At 44.6% G+C, this 22,878-nt stretch overlaps 1 protein-coding gene across 1 annotated transcript in view; it reads right to left on the reverse strand.

Moving 5' to 3' along the window:
• The window catches only part of EXOC4 (exocyst complex component 4), a 360,306-nt gene that overhangs the window by 43,478 nt on the left and 293,950 nt on the right, over positions 1 to 22,878 (reverse strand). Inside the window, 2 exon segments of the mRNA XM_033162287.1 lie at positions 16,501 to 16,679; positions 18,181 to 18,336. Of these exon segments, the coding sequence (XP_033018178.1) occupies positions 16,501 to 16,679; positions 18,181 to 18,336 (335 nt within the window).

Below are 22,878 nucleotides of genomic sequence, written 5' to 3' on the forward strand. Positions count from 1 at the left end.
AGTGCTTTTCTTTTCCACGGACACCACGGACTGACCCAGAGCTCTCACAGGCAGATGATAAATCTTACAAGTATCTCCCAAATATATGTTCGGTTTACTTGAACCTCCTAAAAGCCACAAGCAAGTTCATTCAGCTTCTCTCCATTTTAACTGGCTATCCTGGAGGGCCAAACTACACCTTGTCATAAATATATGGCTGACACTGACCCACATTTGCTGTGTCTCCTGAGAAGCGCTTATAGACTACCTGTGACGTGCTGCTGTTGCAATCAGCTTTCTCTCCTCACCCTCAGTTCCACTTCAGAAGCTGCCTCTTGTGGGGACTCGGCTGGGAGAGAAAACTGTTGAACAAAATGGCATCAAATTGTGCGTTTTCTTCACTCGAATGTTACCAAGGGGATGACAGAGGTGCTTATGGTGACATCTGATTTGGCCCTGCTTGATCTTTTGATGTAGCGTCACATGATGAAGATCGCATCTGCTGTGAGTCTTGTGGGACAAACCCCCTGCTTGCCCTGACACACCACAGCCTCAAAAGACTGAGGCCGCCCAGCACTTGGAAGACTTATCTGCTGTGAGTCCCGTGGGGCCTTTTCTGCAGTGGCTCCCATCTGTGGAATGCTCTCTCCAAGGAGGCTTATCTGATGCCTTCATTATACACCTTTAGGTAAAGGTAAAGGTTAAGGGACCCCTGACTGTTAGGTCTAGTCGCGGACGACTCTGCGGTTGCGGCGCTCATCTCACTTTACTGGCCGAGGGAGCCAGTGTACAGCTTCCGGGTCATGGGGCCAGCATGACTAAGCCGCTTCTGGCGAACCAGAGCAGTGCACGGAAACGCCGTTTACCTTTCCGTCAGAGCGGTACCTATTTATCTACTTGCACTTTGGCGTGCTTTCGGACTGCTAAGTTGGCAGGAGCTGGGACCGAGCAATGGGAGCTCATCCCGTCGTGGCGATTTGAACCGCCGACCTTCTGATAGGCAAGCCCTAGGCTCTGTGGTTTAGACCACAGCGCTACCCGCGTCCTTTAGGTACCAGGCAAAAATGCTCCCATTTAACCAGGTCTTTGGCTGATTGACATCTGATACCCTTTTAAATGTGTTGTGGAATGGGGGGTTATTGGGTTGTCTTTGTTGTTGTTATCATTATCATTATTATGTATTCTGTGTTTTTTACATTGTAATTTTATGTTGTGAACCTCCTTGAGATCTACGGGTATAGAGTGGTATGCAAAATAAATAAATAGATAGATAGATAGATAGATAGATAGATAGATAGATGGGTAGGGCAGGGCAGGGCAAGAAAAGCAAGGCTTTGAGTTGCATTGCCACCAAGCAGGAAACTGAAAATGCTTAGCACTGTTCCACTTGCACCTTTCTTCTTTCAGTTCCAACTGTTCACACTGGATTCAGTGCAATCTGGACTCAGAGACTGCTGGCCCTTAAAAGCCATGAGCATGCTATTCTTGGCTGCTATGTTCTTGGGACAGTGACTAAAGAAGCCAAACCATATCCTCTTCCAGCATGGCTTGGTGCGGAACCTGCAGAGATCCTACCAAGGACACTGGGCAGAGAATGTTCCTCTCTATTTTTTCTTCCCTCAGCAATGGTCCAACTTCTTAGTGGGGCCTTAGAAAAAAGATTGATGCAGAGGTTATTAGCAGCCGGAGCCCTCCTGAACTCTGCATCAAATATTTAACAGCCAGAGAATTAGAAAGCAGCTCTCCAGCCTCCAGTGCACAGAGTTGATAGCCTTCCTTCCCAGACACTGCACATCTTGCTCTCCTGGAGATTGATCTTGTGTCCTGGGATCAACGCTTTCGCTTGAGGTTATGATTACGCTAATTGCTCCATGTCCTACTTTCCTCCCCACCCCCCTCCCCACCCTTCAACCTCCTAACCCTCCATGTATGTGGAGAACTATCACATAAATATATGCAACTGAGTTGGTGGTGTAATCAAAACTCTGGCTGCAGAAACTGTGCGGCTGGACTTCAGGGTGACAGGTTCGCGAACTACAGAGTGTGGTGTGGCAAGGGAGAAATGATACCTTATTTTTTTCTCAGCAGTTAATTCCGGCTCTTGCAGAGACTCCATAAACACTTTCTAAGTTCTCTAAAATTCGGTCCATTCCTGAGTGAACTGTCAGCCCCTTTCCATGACCCAGAAGCAACCTACCAGGTGCTTTTCTTGTGCCATGTTTATTTTATTTATCAAACGTGTGATTCTCAAAGAATTTCAAGGCAATGGACACGCACAGCACAGTAAGTTCAGAATAAAACAGCTCAAGAAGTGCATGAGAGCCAGTGTGGTGTAGTGGTTAAGAGCGGTAGACTCGTAATCTGGGGAACTGGGTTCGCTTCCCCGCTCCTCCATATGCAGCTGCTGGGTGACCTTGGGCTAGTCACGCTTCTCTGAAGTCTCTCAGCCTCACTCACCTCACAGAGTGTTTGTTATGGGGGAGGAAGGGAAAGGAGAATGTTAGCCGCTTTGAGACTCCTTCGGGTAGTGATAAAGCAGGATATCAAACCCAAACTCTTCTTCTTCTTCATTCAGCAATGAAAGGCACCATTGGCACATAGCACAACATTGGCGGGATCTGCTAAGTTTCCATGGGAAGGAGTGGTCTGCATTTGGCACATACAATTTACTACTACTGCTACTACTAAGCACTTCTATAACATTTTATAGTGTTGATCCAGCTAGCTCTCTATATTGCCTACACAGATTGGCAGCAGTTCTCCAGGGTTTCAGACAAGGACCATTCTTAACCCTACCTGGAGACACCAGAGATTGAGCCTAAGATCCTTGCCAGGCAAAGCACATCCTTCGATCACTGAGCTATGGCCCCTTTGAGCCCAAAATGGTCAGGGTTGTTAACAACAACAACTTACTACTACAGTATTAAATTGCACTAATTTGTTGCCTTTTCACAAAAAGCGTCTCAACACAATTTACAATACAGTGTAAAAGCAGTATGAAACTAGAACAACAACAAAAACCTAAAAACATATCCATACTTATACAAAAGGTAGGTCTAACCCAGGGGTCAGCAAACTTTTTCAGCAGGGGGCCGGTCCACTGACCTTCAGACCTTATGGGGGGCCGGACTATATTTTTTTTGGGGGGGGGGGAATGAATGAATCCCTATGCCCCACAAATAACTCAGAGATGTATTTTAAACAAAAGGACACATTCAACTCATGTAAAAACATGCTGATTGTCCGCGGGCCGGATTTAGAAGGCGATTGGGCCGGATCTGCCCCCCGGGCCTTAGTTTGCCTATGCATCTAACCTCTCCCAACTGGAAGAAGCCACAAACATCTAAAGTCCTCCAAATTAAGGGACAAAACCCCAGGTAAAAATGAATGTTTTTGACTGCTTCACATCCTTACAACAACCTCATAAAGTTGATCAGTATTATTCAGCTGAGCTGCCTTCTTTCTGGCTGGGCCCCTAGTTACAAAAACTTCTTCTCCAGGGTTCTTTGCCTGGTGCCAACCCAATTACTGCTTACTACTTTTAATATAATTCAATTTATATCCTGTTTTTCCCAAAGGAGTCCAGGGCTCCCTTTTCTTTTCTTTTCATTTGCTTGGACTTTGAACTGAATGGTGATTCATTTTAACCACTGCTCTTAAATTTTACTGCGGCTCTTCGCATTTTATTCCGGTTTTATGCTTCTCCTATTTATCATTTTATTTGGATTTTACGTTGTGTTAATAATGGCGCGGGTCTTTTTTGCAAGCCTCTTTGAGAATTTTTATCACACTCAAAGGACCTAACCTGCATTTAGCAAAGGCAGTTGGAAGGAAACTGGTGTTTAGTGTGTAACATGGAGCTGGCATCTACAGCTTGTGCTCTCCCTACCGCCTGCAACCTGGCTACTTTCCAGAGCTTGTGTTTTGATATCATTGCATTGTGCATTACTCTCTCCTGCCAACATCAGTCAGTGCAGCAGAAAGAGAAACACAGGAATCTGCATAAGGCTGGGTCTTAGCATTGTACATAATGGCTGGTAGCAGCTCTCTTGGATTTCAGGCAGGGGCATTCCCAGCCCTTCCTAGAGAGGCCAAGGGTTGGACCTTGGACCTTCTGCATTCAAAGCAGATGCCCTTCCACTGAGCTAAGGCCCTTCTCAAACACAGGAAGCTGCCTTATATGTTCTACCACCCAACAATGGCCTTTTCACAACATGTGGAAACTAGCTGCGTTTTACAAAAGGGACTGGAGAGAACTGGTTACAGGTAGGTAGCCGTGTTGGTCTGCCATAGTCAAAACAAATATTTAAGGATCTGGTGACTTCTGTTTCAGTGTATCTGAAGAAGTGTGCATGCACACTTCAGCTCATACCAAGAACAAACTTAGTTGGTCTCTAAGGTGCTACTGGAAGGAATTTTTTATTTTATTTTGTTTTGGAGAGAACTGGACATAGGGATTTACTGGCTTCCCTGAAGCACCTGACTGGCTACCCCAACCAGGTGGGAAAGAAAATTCTGAACTAGATGGACCTATGTTATGGTCTAGCAGGGATCTTCCAATATTCTTACAGATTCCTGTTCTGGTGGGAGACTCATGCAGCGCATAAAGCAAGTGCTATCCAAAAGCTACATCTCTCATTATACATTCTTGTCAGGGACTGGCAGGCTGCTGGCGAGTGTGCGCCAGGGGCAGGGGGGCTGGAGTCTGACTCAGGGCAGTGGTTTGTGGGGGCCTGTATCAGCCAGGAGGCAAGACTCAGGCAGGGGAAGCTTCAGAGTTGGAGGATGGAAGGAGAGGAGGAAGTGAAGGGCTTCCCCACACTCTCCTGCACCACTGACTCACAGAGCCAGGAGGGGGGTGAAAAAGGATGAACAGAAGAAGTTTCCACGCAGGCACAGTCTCCTGCTGCATGCATGCAGACTATCGGGGGGGGGGGAGGTACATTAATTGGTGGAGGGGGAGTGGTCCCCTGTTACAGCAACTGTTCCATACAGCGCTGACCTGGGAATAGCAGCTGTGGCGTTCACCCACACTTCGGATTGGCATAGAAGGTGTTAAAAGGGAATAACCAGTAAGAACCTTGAGGGGGCGGAGTTATGTGGGCTATATAAACCCCTCCCGGGGAAGGAAGAGAGTTCTTTAGTTCTTTAGGTCTTAGTTCTTTGGTCTGGGGTTCTTAGTTCTTAGGTATTTTTGGTTCGTTAGTCTTTAGGCTTGTCGTTGGTCTTTAGCTAGGGGGCTTGTTGTGGGTATTGAGAGCCTGGTAGAAGGGTGGCAAGGGAAGGAGTAGGAGCAGAGGTGGGAGAATTCGTTGGGCACTGTTGTTAACAAGAACACAACCAAGAAAGTACTGTTTATTCAGAAACCACATGCTTATGTACTAAACTTCAAATAAAACAGTTTTGTTCCAATATTCTCCTTGCCTGAACTGAGTGAAGTAAATACCAGACAAACTGGTTGGTGGCAGCGGTTAATTAATAAAGTGGTGAGTGCAGGTATCAACGGACCGTTAAACGTCTGGGGGACCTGTGCAGGTTGAGCGAACTGCCACAAGTGGTGGCTCAGCGGTGGGATCAAAAAGTCCAGTGACTGGAAAGAGAGGAGCAATACACCTGGAAGGGGGGAGAGGATAAATCTGGAAAGGATATTATCCCGTCCTAGGGTGTAATTGTGGAGACTCTTGATCACCGTGAGGCTGAGAAAGAATTAAGAACTGGTGATCTCAAAAGTTATTCTGGCAGAAAGGTTTAAGTTGTGGTCGGGGCAAAGTACGCTGGAAAAGGTTAGAGAAAGAACCTTAGGCGTGACTTTGAGACCATAGTCTTGGAGAACCTAGCCCAGAAAACAGACAGAGAAAAACGTTCTTTTCTTTAATAGACTGTTTGAACTCCTATTTTTAAGAAAATGCCACCCAAAAAGACTAAGAACCCGGTGAGGGAATCACCTATAGAAAGTGCTGAAGAGGAAAATGGGGACCTGCAAGGGGAACCAGGCTCTATTGAAACCACACCTGCGGGAGAGAGTCCTAAAATCTCTGAGAGTTTTGAAAAGTGGAAACTAGAGCAGGAATATAAACTGAGAGAATTGGAATTAAAATTAAAAGCTGAGCAGGAAAGGAAAAAATTAGAAGCAGAGAAAGAGGAGCGAATGAGGGAAAAAGAAATACAGTTTCAATTGGAGATGAGGAGATTGGAAGTGACTGCAATAAAAAAGCAGAATAACAGTAACAATACCAATGGGCAAACACTTGTGAAAATAGAGTTAACACGTTTCCCAGAATATAAAGATAGATACCCCACAAGCATTGCAGCAGCTGCACGGTTAGGAGATGAAATTAATGAAATCCGAGACTATGTGTATGATGGACCCAGATATGGGGGGAGGAATTGGGAGAACCATAAAAATAAAACTGAACAAAATCGAGGAAAATTTACCTCAGACTCCAATAAGGGGAATTACTCCTCAGAGAAGGGGCCCCATGAAAAGATATCCCTACAGTCAGGGAGTGCTGAGGGAAAAGTTAATAAACCCAACAAGACAGATCCCCCTGAAATCTTTTGCTGGAAATGTGGGGAAAAGGGACATCGGAGGGATGAATGTTGGCAAGGAAAAGAGAAAATAAAAAGTCCCACAACTACAAAGAAGACATTTTGTGTCCAGGCTGTAGAGCAGGGCCCAACTGACTCGGTTGTCATGGCAACCAACTGGAATACAGTTGAGCAGGGGCCTAAGGAGGTAGCTGAGGCCAAGGTGCTACATTGTAATACAATCCAACATGATGGACACCTATTACAAAGTGCTGGGGAAAACATTTGGGTAGAAGGGAAAAAATACCATGGGCTGAAGGATATGGGTTCACAAATCACAATCCTTCACCCCGATATAGTAAAATCGGAGGCCATCATTCCCGGGAAGACTATAAGAATAAAGGGAATTTTCAAACCTCCTGAGGTACTACCGATGGCAAAAGTTGATATTGGATATCAGAGTTGGTCAGGACAGTGGGAAGTAGCGATCTCTGAAGAGATTCCCACCACAGTTCTTATTGGTTGGGATTTAGTAGAACATGTGCGAAGTGCTTTTATAGTCACCAGAGCACAAGGGAAGTTATTGTTGCCCAGGCCTGAACAAAGTGATACAGTTGCTGAAACCACTAAGGAAGCAGAGCAGCTGGGGGGAAGGGTGTCTATGGAAACAAGAGACGCTACATTATTTCCCCTGACTAATAGTCAAGCCTCAAACTTTGTGGAAAAACAAAAGGAGGATTTAGAGTTAAAACCCTATTTTGAGGCGGCAGAGATAAATAAAACCTTAACTCCTGAGAGTCCAGAACAATTTAAGTTGGACCAAGGTTTATTATATAGAGAAATTCTTATCAACCCAGCAAGGGGTGGTGGTGAGATACAACCACGATTGGTGGTTCCAACTGAATATAGGGGCAAGATCCTGCAAAACACACACAACAGTGTGTTTAGTGCACCCATGGGGATTAATAGCACAAAATACCTGACATTCAGGATGGACGATGAAATGCGTAGTGTCCAACTGAATGCATCAAAGTCAGTCAAGTCACTAAACCTTCAACCCAATCTAGACTATAGTAGTCATGTTGTTAAAAAAGCCTGTGAAATTGGTAAAGGAGGGTATACCTGCAATGTGATCAGTGACCTATCTGTGAGATCAGTTAGAACAACTAGTCATATTTATGATAAACCATTCAGCAATTGGAAATATAGAAAGAAAAACGTCCTGGAAGTTATAGCTGGCATGGTGTCCCATCAACTTTCTATGAAAGTGAAAGTGTTTCCTACACTAGAGATTGTGTGGTGGGAAGATGGGTACCCTGCTGCTTATGCAACACAAATAAATGTCCAAGATAAACGTGGTTACACAGCATTAATGTGGCCACCACAGCAAAGACATAAAAAAGTAGTCTTCAAATGGCTCAAAGTGGGAACTGATAAATCAATACAGAGCAAAGGTGGAATGACAGCAAAGGAGATTGCTATGAGCAATAAGCAATCGGAGCTTTTTAGCCTACTTTCATTAAGTGATCACGCTGGTATAGAAAGCTTCAGCAAGCTGATTAAAAAAGAAGCTATCCATAAACTTATGAAAACAGTTCCCAGTACATTTAAAAGCCAGACAACCAGTTCGTATGCAGCTGTTGGTGACATGGAGAGGTGGGGAAATAAAACCATTAACCTCAAAGGTAGAAGCCATTTCTACATAGCCTACCCCAACCTCGAAAAGAAAAGTGCGAGCATTTCTGGGATTAGTGGGATATTACAGAAGATTTATCCCAAATTTTAGTGACATAGCAGCACCAGTATCCAACCTAACAAGAAAAAAAAAAAAAAAAAACGGCTGACCATGTGAAGTGGACGCCGGACTGTCAGCAGTCTTTTGACAGTTTGAAAAATGCTTTGACAACAGGACCGATTTTGGCAGCACCAGACTACAGGCAAGAGTTTACGGTGTTTACGGATGCATCCAACGTAGGAATCGGGGCCTTCCTATGTCAGCCGGGGCCGGAAGGAAACCACCATCCTATCGCTTACATCAGCAAGAAACTGTTACCGAGGGAGAAGCACTTATCTGCAATTGAGAAAGAGTGCCTGGCAATAGTATGGGCTCTACAGAAACTAAAACCGTACCTCTGGGGCCGAGCCTTTGCCCTAAGCACAGACCATTCTCCATTGATTTGGCTTCGAACTATGAAAGGCAACAGTAAGTTAATGCGCTGGGCTTTGTTACTACAGGATTTTAATTTCACCATCAAAAGCGTAAAAGGTTCCCTTAACATCGTCGCCGATGCCCTATCCAGGAGACCGGAAATTGAAGAAGAAGAGTGAACTACTGGAAATAACCTTAGTAAAAGTGTATATATGTTGTTTTGGGGGGTGGACACCCATGAATAATGAGGTATGTTCATGTATTGCAACTGACAGTTGATCAGGAGGTCACTTGGCAAAGTGTACCCTCCTGAATCAAACTTTCTAAAGGGGGGAGGTATGTGGCGTTCACCCACACTTCGGATTGGCATAGAAGGTGTTAAAAGGGAATAACCAGTAAGAACCTTGAGGGGGCGGAGTTATGTGGGCTATATAAACCCCTCCCGGGGAAGGAAGAGAGTTCTTTAGTTCTTTAGGTCTTAGTTCTTTGGTCTGGGGTTCTTAGTTCTTAGGTATTTTTGGTTCGTTAGTCTTTAGGCTTGTCGTTGGTCTTTAGCTAGGGGGCTTGTTGTGGGTATTGAGAGCCTGGTAGAAGGGTGGCAAGGGAAGGAGTAGGAGCAGAGGTGGGAGAATTCGTTGGGCACTGTTGTTAACAAGAACACAACCAAGAAAGTACTGTTTATTCAGAAACCACATGCTTATGTACTAAACTTCAAATAAAACAGTTTTGTTCCAATATTCTCCTTGCCTGAACTGAGTGAAGTAAATACCAGACAAACTGGTTGGTGGCAGCGGTTAATTAATAAAGTGGTGAGTGCAGGTATCAACGGACCGTTAAACGTCTGGGGGACCTGTGCAGGTTGAGCGAACTGCCACAGCAGCCTAGTTGTTAGATCTGTGTGCGTAGATTTCCAGAGCTGTAGAATTGTTAAGTGTTATCTTGGACAATAAATACTTAACTATCTGCCTTGTGCATTCTTTGGGCTGAGAAGCACCCTTGACAATTATCTACTGATAAGGAGCCTCTGCTACAAAAAAGAAGAATATTAATTCAGCCAGATGAGGTAAAAGTAGGACTCAAAGGCGGCAAACTCCTAAAAAGCCAGCAGCTCTGGATGTGCTCCTCTTTCAGATAACACACACACACAAGATGATCAGCGCTTATTAATGCAGAGGCAATCAACATAATCAGGGCCTTGATTGCACAAGGATGGGAAGGAAAATGGTTTCTTGGTTAAAAGACGAATCCACCAGCTGAAGAACCATCTCCCCCTTTAGCTGATGTAGGGCTGAGTTTGGGTGGAAAGGACTGTACTATCAAATCTCTTAAAAACAAAATAATACAGTGGAAGAACATTTACCCAAAGTGGGGCACCTGGCTTTGCAGATTCTTGGCGGTGGTTTGCAATACAAAATCTGCTATCAGAAAATATAAAAAAGAGAATCAAGGATCAGTGTCCACAAATATTCCCAACACGGCCCAAATCATGGATTAATCACCCCCACCACTCTTGGTGAATTTAGCTGTGCTGGTTTAAATCTTGATATCAGTGCCTCAACATTCACATAATGGGCTTAGAAATCCCAGAAGGTAGAAAAATTGTAATGAACGGAGACTTAAAAAAACATAAACATATTCTGGGGTGATCTGCATGCACACACAAAGCATGTTAATGCCACACACTGCCTCTTCTTTAGAAATGTCAGGAGCTGTTGGAGATAGAACTAGGAACTTTTGGGACTATGCTCTGCTCCTGAGTCTGGCTTAGGTTTTGATCAGGCAGCAGTCTGCCTTGTTCCCCTGCCCACTTGCCTATCTCCTGCTCCCCAGACTGCTTATGGCCTAGAAACACAATGTGAAGGTACAAGATAGCATCTTGAAGCGTTTTAGGGTTGCGCTTCGGATTCTCTGTCATGGAAGCACACCATGCAGGGGCGTAGGAAGGCTCCTCGGTACCCAGGGCGGCGACCGGAGGCACCCCTGGGGCGGGGCATTGTGATGTCACGTTGTGACATCACGCCGCAACGTCACTGCAGCTCCAGCCCCGGCAGCGGGAAAAAAGTCCTTTAAAAAAAAGCAAAGCGAAGGCAAGCAGCCTGTTCGCCTTGGCTTTTCTTTTTTAAAAAGGGCTTTTCTCCCCGTTGCCGGGCAGAGCCGCCCACAGGCGCGAGGGGCGGGGCGGGCCAGCGAGGATGGGGGTGTCACCCTGGTGACAAGCGTGACACTGCCAATCACGGGGGGCGGTGTCCCCTACCCCAAGTGTCACCCCCACCCCAGGGCGCTGCCCGGGGCAGCACATCCCCCGCCCCCCCTCACTACGCCCCTGATGCCATGGTAAAGGAGCAGTTGTGGACAGGTGCTAAGTAGCTGCTGCCCAGCTGCCCACTGGAAAAATGGCTGTGCGAGCAAAGGGAAAGGGTCACTACAGCCAACTCATCATGTTTCTTGTAGGGACTTATTCTCCGCACAGAGCCTGAACTTTTCCATAAGCTCTTCTTTCCCAGATCTTCAGAAAATGAACCTGCGCTCAAAAACAGGAATTCTAGAAAAGGTAAAGCTTTCAGGTAGCCAGTCAGCCAATGTTAAATACCAAGAAATATTCAAGGTTTATTAACCTGAATCAACCTGTAATCCTCCTTAAACAGGGACAGGAGACAGAGACAACACTCCTAATGAGCGATTATGCTGGGCACAATAAATCTTTGGGTATACACAGGATTATGCATATCAACGCACCATGCGAAGCAACTGCCCCAACCCTGCTCCTGACGGTTTCTCTGGGGAGAAAAGGCATTTCTGTTCTTGTGCTAACCCTCTTTCTCTCTCCCCACTCTGCATTAACTGGCTGCTCAAATTTACTAAAGGGTAATTTTAAAACTAGTGCCCCAGGCCCCAAAAGAAGAGGTGCAAGAGGTCTGTGAGATAAAGAATCAAAATCTTATTCTCCTTTAAAGATGATGAGTTGTGCCTCTGTATGCCATGTGGGGTGTGTGTGTGTGTGTGTGTGTGTGTGTGTCTGGTGTTGAGCCTCCAAGATTGCCTGCTGCATCTCTGCATTTTAGGGCTACAAATCTGGAGGAAGAATCATAGAATCATAGAGTTGGAAGAGACCACAAGGGCCATCCAGTCCAAGGGCCATCCAGACCACAAGGGCCATCCAGTCCAAGAGCACTGCAGAACAGCATCTCTTGCAGAAACATATGGCAATTCCTACCTCCACATGCTTTCCTAATACCTTTCCACCATGCTGCCAGTTTTAATTCTGAAAAAGCCTGCCCCAGTCACTAGAAATCTGGGGAACACTGTGCTCAGCTCACACTCTTCATGTGTTTGCACAGTAAGGTGCCACACCAAAATACAGTCTAGATGAAAGCCAAAGAAGGACAGTCCAGGAGAGTAGAGATCTCCACACTATGCAGGGGCAGTTCACAAGGACAATATTCTGAATGCTGTATTAGCACAGAATTCCAAAGAGTGCAGATAACATGACACACTCCTGAAACAAAGAGGGAAATGCTTAAAAGCTGCTTACATTTAGCCTAGATTTATTGAGCATTCGCTCTGATTTGCTTGCACAAAGCTTACATGGAGGTTAGATTGTTTCACATTCGATTTCTACTCATTCAGTATTCATCCTAATTTGCTTGTGGAATGTCCACATCTTATTCTCCCCTCTGCCTTCAGCCTCCTGGTCTCTTATCTCCCTGTCCCTTAGCTTCACTACTCCTTGAGACCTCTTCTAAGTCTCTAGCCTGAATCTGTGAGAAGTTTTCATTCCCAGCAGAAACGACAGCTTGCCCTTTCCTCACAGTTGTTGGCCTGCAAACTGCTTTGCTTCCTGAGCAACTGAACATTCTAAGACATCACTCCTGCTCAGCCAGTCAGTCAGTAGCAGAGGCTTCTCCACCATAAACGCAATACACTTCGGCTCTTTGACATAGTTTTTGTTTTCAAATATCACCACCAGACCCAAATCCTCAGGAAGTGGTGAACTCAAAATTGAAATGAATGAATGAAAAAGAATTTGCTTGAGCACTCCGGTGAATTTAGCTACATGCTACAACCTTAGCAACCAAACAGTTATTGCAAAGAGTAAAGTTTGCATTCTTTGCGGGCGGGGGAAGAGAAAGAGGAAGAGGGAAAACAAACCAGGAGAAGACAAAAATGACTGTGTCATATCTGACTGGTTTGGAAAATACAAAAATCCAATTCTGAAGAAGCACAGATAAGGGGAGAGCTGTGGAAGTGCCATCAGCTTAGCAAACACTAAATAATGAACGAGGGAGAGACTGTGGGGTGTGATAAAACACTCCATTAGCTGGGCTGGTTTTAAATGAGTGATAATTGTGGCAGAGACACAGAAAAAAAGGTTATTGAATTTTTATCTTTAGGAAGGGGCGGCCTTTGACAGATTAACTATAAAGTCACTCAGCCCAGTTTGTATATTGTACAAATACTGTAAAAAAGAAGAGTGTCTTAACCCAAAATCCTGACCAAGCCAGGGAAACTGCTGGAGCTGAGGATCTCAAGGTGTTGGGAACATAGGAAGTTGCTTTGTGCTCAGTTGCACCATTGGGTCCATCTATCTCAGTATTGTCTACACTGACTGGCAGCAGCTCTCAAGAGTTTCAGGCAGGGGACATTCCCAGCCCCACCGGGGGACACTGGGGATTGATCCCAGGACCTTCTGCAAGGCAAATGCACTGAGCTATGACCCTTCCCTATTTTCGCCCTGTAAAGGTAAAGGTAAAGGGACACTGTAAAGGTAAAGGTAAAGGGATGACTATCATATCTACTACTGTGGGCAGGAATCCCGTAAAAGAAATGGAGTGGCCCTCATAGTCAACAAAAGAGTGGCGAAAGCTGTACTGGGATGCAACTTCAAAAATGATAGAATGATCTCGATACGAATCCAAGGCAGTCCTTTTAACATCACAGTAATCCAAGTTTATGCACCAACTACCAGTGCTGAAGAAACCGAAATTGATCAATTCTATGAAGACTTACAACACCTTATAGAAATGACACCAAAGAAGGATGTTCTTCTCATTATAGGGGATTGGAATGCTAAAGTAGGAAGTCAAGAGATAAAAGGAACAACTGGCAAGTTTGGCCTTGGAGATCAAAATGAAGCAGGGCAAAGGCTAATAGAGTTCTGTCAAGAGAACAAGCTGGTCATCACAAACACTCTTTTCCAACAACACAAGAGACGACTCTACACATGGACATCACCAGATGGGCAACATCGAAATCAGATTGATTATATTCTCTGCAGCCAAAGATGGAGAAGCTCTATACACTCAGCAAAAACAAGACCTGGAGCTGACTGTGGCTCAGATCATCAGCTTCTTATAGCAAAATTCCAGCTTAAACTGAAGAAAGTAGGAAAAACCACTGGACCAGTAAGATTCAATCTAAATCAAATTCCTTATGAATACACAGTTGAAGTGAAGAACAGGTTCAAGGATTTAGATTTGATGGATAGAGTACCTGAAGAACTGTGGATGGAGGCTCGTAACATTATACAGGAGACAGCAACGAAAACCATCCCAATGAAAAAGAAATGCAAGAAAGCAAAGTGGCTGACCAATGAGGCCTTACAAATAGCGGGGGAGAGAAGACAAGCAAAATGCGAAGGAGATCGTGAAAGATACAGGAAATTGAATGCAGATTTCCAAAGAATAGCAAGGAGAGACAAGAGGGCCTTTCTAAACGAGCAATGCAAAGAAATAGAGGAAAATAACAGAATGGGAAAAACCAGAGATTTATTCAAGAAAATTGGAGATATGAAAGGAACATTTCGTACAAAGATTAACACAATTAAGGACAAAAGTGGAAAGGACCTAACAGAAGCAGAAGACATCAAGAAGAGGTGGCAAGAATACACAGAGGAATTATACCAGAAAGATATGGAGGTCTCATACACCCCAGGAAATGTGGTTGCTGACCTTGAGCCAGACATCCTGGAGAGTGAAGTCAAATGGGCCTTAGAAACCCTTGCTAACAACAAGGCCAGTGGAAGTGATGATTGGAGAAGATCAGTCTACATCCCAATCCCAAAGAAGGGCAGTGCCAAAGAATGCTCCAACTACCGCACAATTGCACTCATTTCACACGCTAGCAAGGTTATGCTTAAAATTCTACAAGGCAGGCTGAAGCAGTAAGTGGACCGAGAACTCCCAGAAGTGCAAGCTGGATTTCGAAGGGGCAGAGGAACCAGAGACCAAATTGCAAACATGCGCTGGATTATGGAGAAAGCCAGAGAGTTCCAGAAAAACATCTACTTCTGCTTCATTGATTATGCAAAAGCATTTGACTGTGTCGACCACAGCAAACTATGGCAAGTTCTTAAAGAAATGGGAGTGCCGGATCACCTCATTTGCCTCCTGAGAAATCTCTATGTGGGACAAGAAGCTACAGTTAGAACTGGATATGGAACAACTGATTGGTTCAAAATTGGGAAAGGAGTACGACAAGGCTGTATATTGTCTCCCTGCTTATTTAACTTATATGCAGAATACATCATGCGAAAGGCTGGACTGGATGAATCCCCAACCGGAATTAAGATTGCCGGAAAAAATATCAACAACCTCAGATATGCTGATGATACTACCTTGATGGCAGAAAGTGAGGAAGAATTGAAGAACCTTTTAATGAGGGTGAAAGAAGAGAGCGCAAAATATGGTCTGAAGCTCAACATCAAAAAAACTAAGATCATGGCCACTGGTCCCATCACCTCCTGGCAAATAGAAGGGGAAGAAATGGAGGCAGTGAGAGATTTCACTTTCTTGGGTTCCATGATCACTGCAGATGGTGACAGCAGTCACGAAATTAGAAGACGCCTGCTTCTTGGGAGGAAAGCAATGACAAACCTAGACAGCATCTTAAAAAGCAAAGACATCACCTTGCCGTCAAAGGTCTGTATAGTTAAAGCTATGGTTTTCCCAGTAGTAATGTACGGAAGTGAGAGCTGGACCATAAAGAAGGCTGATCGCCGTAGAATTGATGCTTTTGAATTATGGTGCTGGAGGAGACTCTTGAGAGTCCCGTGGACTGCAAGAAGATCAAACCTATCCATTCTCAAAGAAATCAGCCCTGAGTACTCACTAGAAGGACAGATCCTGAAGTTGAGGCTCCAGTACTTTGGCCACCTCATGAGAAGAGAAGACTCCCTAGAAAAGACCCTGATGTTGGGAAAGATGGAGGGCACAAGGAGAAGGGGACGACAGAGGATGAGATGGTTGGACAGTGTTCTTGAAGCTACTAACATGAGTTTGGCCAAACTGCGAGAGGCAGTGAAGGATAGGCGTGCCTGGCGTACTCTGGTCCATGGGGTCACGAAGAGTCGGACACGACTGAACGACTGAACAACAACAAAGGGACACTGACCATTAGGTTCAGTCACGGACGACTCTGGGGTTGCGGGGCTCATTTCGCTTTACTGGCTGAAGGAGCCGGTGTACAGCTTTTGCGTCATGTGGCCAGCATGACTAAGCCACTTCTGGCGAACCAGAGCAGTGCATGGAAACGCCGTTTACCTTCCCACCAGAGCGGTGCCTTATTTATCTACTTGCACTTTGATGTGCTTTCGAACTGCTAGGTTGGCAGGAGCAGGGACCGAGCAACAGGAGCTCATCCCGTCACAGGGATTCAAACCACCGACCTTCTGATTTGCAAGCCCTAGGCTCTGTGGTCTGTACCACAGCGTCACCCACATCTCCTCCCCACCCCCGTCCTGTAGTAACAGACAATAACAATACCTCCAACAGTTTAAAAGGACATCGATTGTTTAATTAGTCAAAGGCCTGGGAGAAGAGGGATTTGCTTGTCTGGAGATGACTCACTTTGTGCCACTGGAAGGTTGGAGAAAGCTGCCTTCATACGGCTGGAGAGCCATTCCAAACTTTCGTGCATATTGGCCAAGGCCTTCAGGTCGCTGACATCACAGAGAATCTCTTGCGTGGGAATCAGTTTATCACCCAGGTTCCCAATGAGCACTTCAGATTCTTTGCCAAAGGCGGTTCTAGAACAAGAAAAACACAAGGCACATATAAAATTAACACAGAACCCAACAATAGTGTAAGGAAAAGGACCTCCTCAGTCAGATTTGTCAGGGGGGGGGGCTTTTCCTGGTGTGGGATTTTACACATCTATCTGAGCCCATGCTGCTCCCACATCAGCCTGTTAGGTGCTCTTCATTCCTGAAACTGGGATAACCTGAATGTATTATTAATCAGTGCAACCAGCGACGTTACAAAGGAGTTTTAAGGCTAGATCTGCACAGAGTAGGAAAAGATCAGACACCAGGATAATCTGAATACTAGCCTCACTGAAATCCATGCTAGTCGTGATTCACTTGCCTCACTGTTTCTAACAGGACTAAAGCACAACTAAGTCTGGATCTGACCCATTTTTATTGAAGTTTAATGTATTTTAAATTATTTGATCCCACTATTCAGCTAGAAGCAGCTCATGGCCAGACATTAAAAACAAGAATCAAACAACAGTAGGTCAAAACAAGATTGGAGTGATCGTTCTGTAGTATTATGGCAATGGACAAAGCTGTAGTGTAACTTTTGAATAAATGTGTTTTTAACAACAACAACAACAACACAGTTTCTATCCGTGGGCTGTTAGGCTGCTGAACGGAAAACAATATATTGCAACTGACTTTCAGGGTTGGTGTGTTGTGTGACAAGCACACAGAGTGCAATGAGATTGAGTGTTTGCCGGGGGGGGGGGGGAGGCTCGGTTAATTTCATTGTACACAGGTTGTACATTGACAATAAATGTATTAATAATAATAATAATAATAATAATAATAATAATAATGACACAACTTCACTACAGAATTTATACCTGCAGCAAGTTAACATGTATGTATTGTCAAGATGGAAACAGCCCCTTTTTTGCATTGTATTTCTTTTTGCATGTTATATCATTTTGAGTTGTATTCCCCCCCCCCAAGTTAAAAAATAGAATAAAGTACGGTAAGTGGCACAACAATGAAACAATCCGTGCTTTCTTCTAAATCATGTGAAGGCGTTTGGCCCATTTCAAAGCTCGACCAGGCTGGCTCCAGACTACAAGGAAGGGTGAAGAATTCCTTAACATAATTTTCCTAATGGATTCCGGTAAGTTGTAATAACAAGCCTCTCATTCATCACGAGGGATTTCTAAAACAACTTAGTAGCTCATGAACAGGCTTTTTCGGATGTCCCAGAGGGAGGGGCTGGGCGGCTGGACAGAGAAGGCTAGTGAAATTGATCACGGGGTCAGGCGGTCAAACACTGAGTCATCCACTAAAGGAACACACATTATTAAGTAACTTACAATGCCCAAAGGGAACCCTCCACAGTCCAGCTCTATTTCCTGGTAACAGGCAACCCTGAAGAAATTCATCCTGCACATTCAAAGGAATTTGAGGACTACGCATGTGTGCCCTGAAAGATAAGACAACCCATTCATGGCAAGGCTACCTGTTGTTGCCACTACAATTTAGGATCATTTTAGGAATAATTTACCTTATGAAGTCCTCCTCTTCCTCCCTCTTTGGTCGCAATTGCTTGGGCTGGGCCATGTTGATCCAGTTGGGAAGAGACTTCAGGAGTCTGGTGATATCATCATCTTTTGCCCAAGACGCACTGATGACCAGCTTTTCATCAGATTGAACAATGCTCCTACATAAAATCAGAAATGGTGATGTAAGGAAGAGGTGAGGTGTATTTCCTGATTATTTGATATTCCAGCTCACAATATGAAATAAGTAAATAAATAAACCATCACTCAAATGTGATGGGTGTCCAGGCTGTGGAATAAAGTGTGTCCCTATATACCATAGAGACAATTCTAATCAATTCTCTTTTATTATTATTAAAGATTTTCTTGGTTTACAATGTCTCTCTTTCCCCCCCACCCAAGTTACATTTTTACAGATCAGTTTCATTTGTTGAGACATTAGTGTTACATTAGGAAGAAAAGGGGGGAAACAGGTGGAGGGGAGAAAGGTGAGTAGGGCAGGGGCAGGTGTCGATGTTTCTATTTTACTTAATATATGTTATAATCAACTCTGATCTCTGCATAATTGAAAATCAGCAGTGTTGATGAAGAATTCTTTGCAACTCAAAAGCTCGTAAAGGGTTTTAATCAACAGGTTGGTTCAGTGGGAGATACTTCTTAGTTTCTAAATTCAATCTGCCAAAAGCAAAATGACGCAGTTTGATTTTTCAAATGCTGCAGGATCCCAGAGCCTAAATCTCCATTTCAGACTTCACTACTCTCTGGAACAATGTGCTTTCCCATTTCCTAAACTATCAACCCCTGAGCTGCATCAAAAATCAACGCAAAATTGAAAAGCAGATAAAAGTAAAAGCTGTCTTGAACAACAAATAGCCCTCCAGCTCAGACTGTAGAAAATCCAATGGTTCTGCCCAGTATTCTGTTAAAAATATCAGGAAAACATAGTTATTTTTGAAGGAAGAGAAGAATTTGGTCATTTCCCCCATTTCCTTCTCATCGAGGGCCTATTTGCTAGACTACGTTAACCAGTATGCTTTGACCACTCAAGTCTGAAATGACAACAGCAATGAGGCTGCTACTACTCTGGGGCGTTTATTTCACAGTCTAACAAATACAACTGTTTTCTTCTCAATCCTGCACCTCAGAATTATAGTCTTAGGTTCATTTTATCCTATGCACCTCCTAGGCATAAGCCCTTGCAATACTCTCTCTGTGTTTTCAAACTTTTATCTAATAATTCAAGAAGGGGGACATTCCAGAGAGTAATGAAAATGAGAGCCCTGGAAAGTCACCATGCCACGTAGGATGGAAGACAATAAAACAGTTATTTGTCACAGCAGTGGGGATGCCATATTTAATACAGAACTCCACCCCAGTTTTGTCACTCCTTGCCTGTGCCACCTAGAGCAAGCTGCTCTGTTTATGTGATCAGCTGTGGCAAACCTTGGTCTGGATTGTGTGGATTGATGAGGTGAGCAAATGATCATTCCACTGCATGATGGAAGGTTGTGCTTTTGGTCCCCTCGAGGATTCCAGTTTGGGTGACATAATGTATGGCAGTATACAGTAAATGTGTCTCTGAAGGTGAGACCCACCCTCAGCATTCCTATGATACAGACGTAGTCAACCTGGTACTCTCCTATTCCCTGCTTCCTGCTTTAGGTGGAGATAAAAGGAACTGAACAAGGGACCTTTTGGACACAAAGCAGACACTGTACCACTTAGCTAGGGTCTCCTCCTTGCAATTCCATGCTTTGGTGCATGATATGTGTTTGGGGCAAGAGACCTGCTCTATTTGTGGATGAGCATGAATTTCTCATATTCAGACACGTTGAATCTGAAAGTGAAATATGTGTCGCCGACTCCTGGGGTGCTTCTGTTGCTAAATACCTGAGTCTCAATTAGCCCCAGCGGCCTCCAGATGTTCCCTAATCAAAGTCCCAAGCCACTCTGCTATTTTGTTTCCAGGGGTTATTAGCAGCCATTTGAATTTTGGAAGCAGTGCAGGTTCTGGAGCTGCTATGCCATCTCAAGCAGATGTCTTATGCACTCAACGCACTGAGCCGTGAAGGGAATCGGGCCTTTCTCTGCAATGCCCTGTCACCTGTTTGTCTGTTACACCCCTTTCCTAGCCCCCTCCTGGGAGCCAGATACAACACAGCAACGCAGATGGCTCTGTCTGTGGCCCAATGAGCCAAAAACTAATTATTAGATTGTCGTGCTGGTGGTAATGATTAACCCTATTACCAGAACAGGAAAAAATTGCATAGCTAGCTGCTTTGAGATAGTGGTGGTGGGTGGATTCCAGTATCAGTTGACAGCTCTGTTCTTCAATGAATGCCACCTCCTCAAGTCTGTGGTGTCTGTGTTTCTCCCACCCAACCCCTTAAATGGTCCTTGCATTTTCTCTGCCACTTCAGACAGCTGCTGGCATCCTAGGGCTGACCTCCACATCCCCTAGTTAATACTCTGCATGGACATGTAGCACATCACCCTTGGAAAACATGGCCATTAGGACAGGGGGGCACCACAGACACGGAAGTGCCAGCATAAACAAACTTCACTAGCCAAACCGCAAGGAGTGTCTGCTTGCTTCTCCAGCCATGGGACTCCAACTGCTTGCCGTGCAAATAGCTGTGCCCAGGCCACACTTCAAAAGGGAAGTGTAGGATCAACACCTTAGCTTAAACTTAAAGGTAAAGGGACCCCTGACCATTAGGTCCAGTCGTGTCCAATTCTGGGGTTGCGGTGCTCATCTTGCGCTACTGGCCAATGGAGCTGGCGTACAGCTTCCGGGTCATGTGGCCAGCATGACTAAGCCACTTCTGGCAAACCAGAGCAGCACACGGAAAGACTGTTTATCTTCCTACCGGAGTGGTACCTATTTATCTACTTGCACTTTGATGTGCTTTCGAACTGCTAGGTTGGCAGGAGCTGGGACCGAACAACAGGAGCTCACCCCGTCGCAGGGATTCGAACTGCTAACCTTCTGATCAGCAAGCCCTAGGCTCTGTGGTTTAGACCACAGCGCCACCCGTGTCCCCTAGGTGCATTTAACCTCTCATGCACTGGAGGTATGAGTTTGAGTTCTTCATATGACAGGGAAAGCTGGGACATCTTTAGCAACAAAACGTCTGATTACCGGAACGATGTCAGAACTGAACCAAGTGGACTCTTTATTTACTGTGTTTGCAATTGTTTAAGATAAAACCTATTTTGGAAAGAAACTACTTTTGCCTTTTTTATGGGCATTTATTGTTTGTTTACAGATAATTGCCTTGGAGGTATTATCTTGTGTCAATTACAGTAGTCACTGTATCACCACCCTGTTCATTGTTTTATTGCTAATTACACCACAGCAGGTGCTGTCTCCTGGGAAGGATAGCAGGAACGGATGAATTCCTAGAAAGACTGATGACGATAGTGAAATCACTATCTGTGGCACAGAGTTCTTTTCTTCATGCTAACTGCATCCCACCCCTTTTTGGTGCTGCTCTCTGGTTAGTAATTCAATGAAATCTGGATTATGGGACTCATGGCTGATAGACGAAGTAGGATTCACAAATGACCGCTAGATAGAGGAAGATCTGATGAGCAAGCAGCAGGGTTTCTCCTCTAATATTTCCATCTGCTTTGGGAACAGGAAAATTTGGTCTTCTGGGGAATTTTCTATCTGTCCTTTCACTAAGTTTGGCATCTCATGTGTGAGGCCCTTGTTATCTTAAAAGCAGGTCTGTCAACCAGTTTAATATAATTCAGCAGATGATTAGCTGTGTTTTAACTGGTTAGCTACATTTGAATGCATCTACATAGTTCAGTAAAAGCAGTTTTCCTGGGGAAACATGTGAAGCTCTCTTATATTGGGTCATACTATTCGTCCACCTAGCTCATTGTTTACCCTGACTGGCAGTGGATCTCCAGGGCTTCAGGCAGGGTAACTCTCCCAGCTCTACCTGGAGAAGCTGGGAATTGAAACGGGGACCTTGGGCATGAAAAGCGCACATTCTACCACTGTTCTACAACCTTTTTACCCTATCTGAATGAAGGTAACCATTTCATAGAATCATAGCTGGAAGGGACCCCAAGGGCCATCTAGTCCAACCCCCTGCAATGCAGGAATCTCATCTAAAGCATCCATGACAGATGGCCATCCAGCATCTGCTTAAAAGCCTCCAAGGAAGGAGATTCCACTACCTTCTGAGGGAGACCATTCCACTTTCAAACAGCTCTTACTGTCAGAAAGTTTTTCATATGTTTCATTGGAATCTCTTTTCTTGTAACTTGAAGTCATTGGTTTGAGTCCTTCTCCAGAACAGGAGAAAACAAACATGCTCCATCATCCATGTGGCTGCCCTTGAGATATTTGAAGATGGCTAACATATCCCCCCTCAGTCTCCTCTTTTCCAGGCTAAACATATCCAGCTCCTTCAACCGTTCCTCATAAGGCATGGTCTCCAGGCCTTTGGTCATCTTGGTCGCCCTCCTCTGCACACCTTCCAGCGTGTCAGAATCCTTCTTAAATTGTGGTGCCCAGAATTGGACACAGGACTCTTGGTAGTGTCTGACCAAGGCAGAATAGATTAGGACTATTACTTCCCTTGATCTTGACACTATTTTACTTCATAATTTAATAATTTGGAAAATTCCAAATAACTTGCTGCATTTAATAAAGCAAATGAAAATTACATGGATGGAGCATTACT

The sequence above is a fragment of the Lacerta agilis genome, chromosome 10, assembly GCF_009819535.1.
Source record: "Lacerta agilis isolate rLacAgi1 chromosome 10, rLacAgi1.pri, whole genome shotgun sequence".
NCBI classification, from domain to species: Eukaryota; Metazoa; Chordata; class Lepidosauria; order Squamata; family Lacertidae; genus Lacerta; species Lacerta agilis.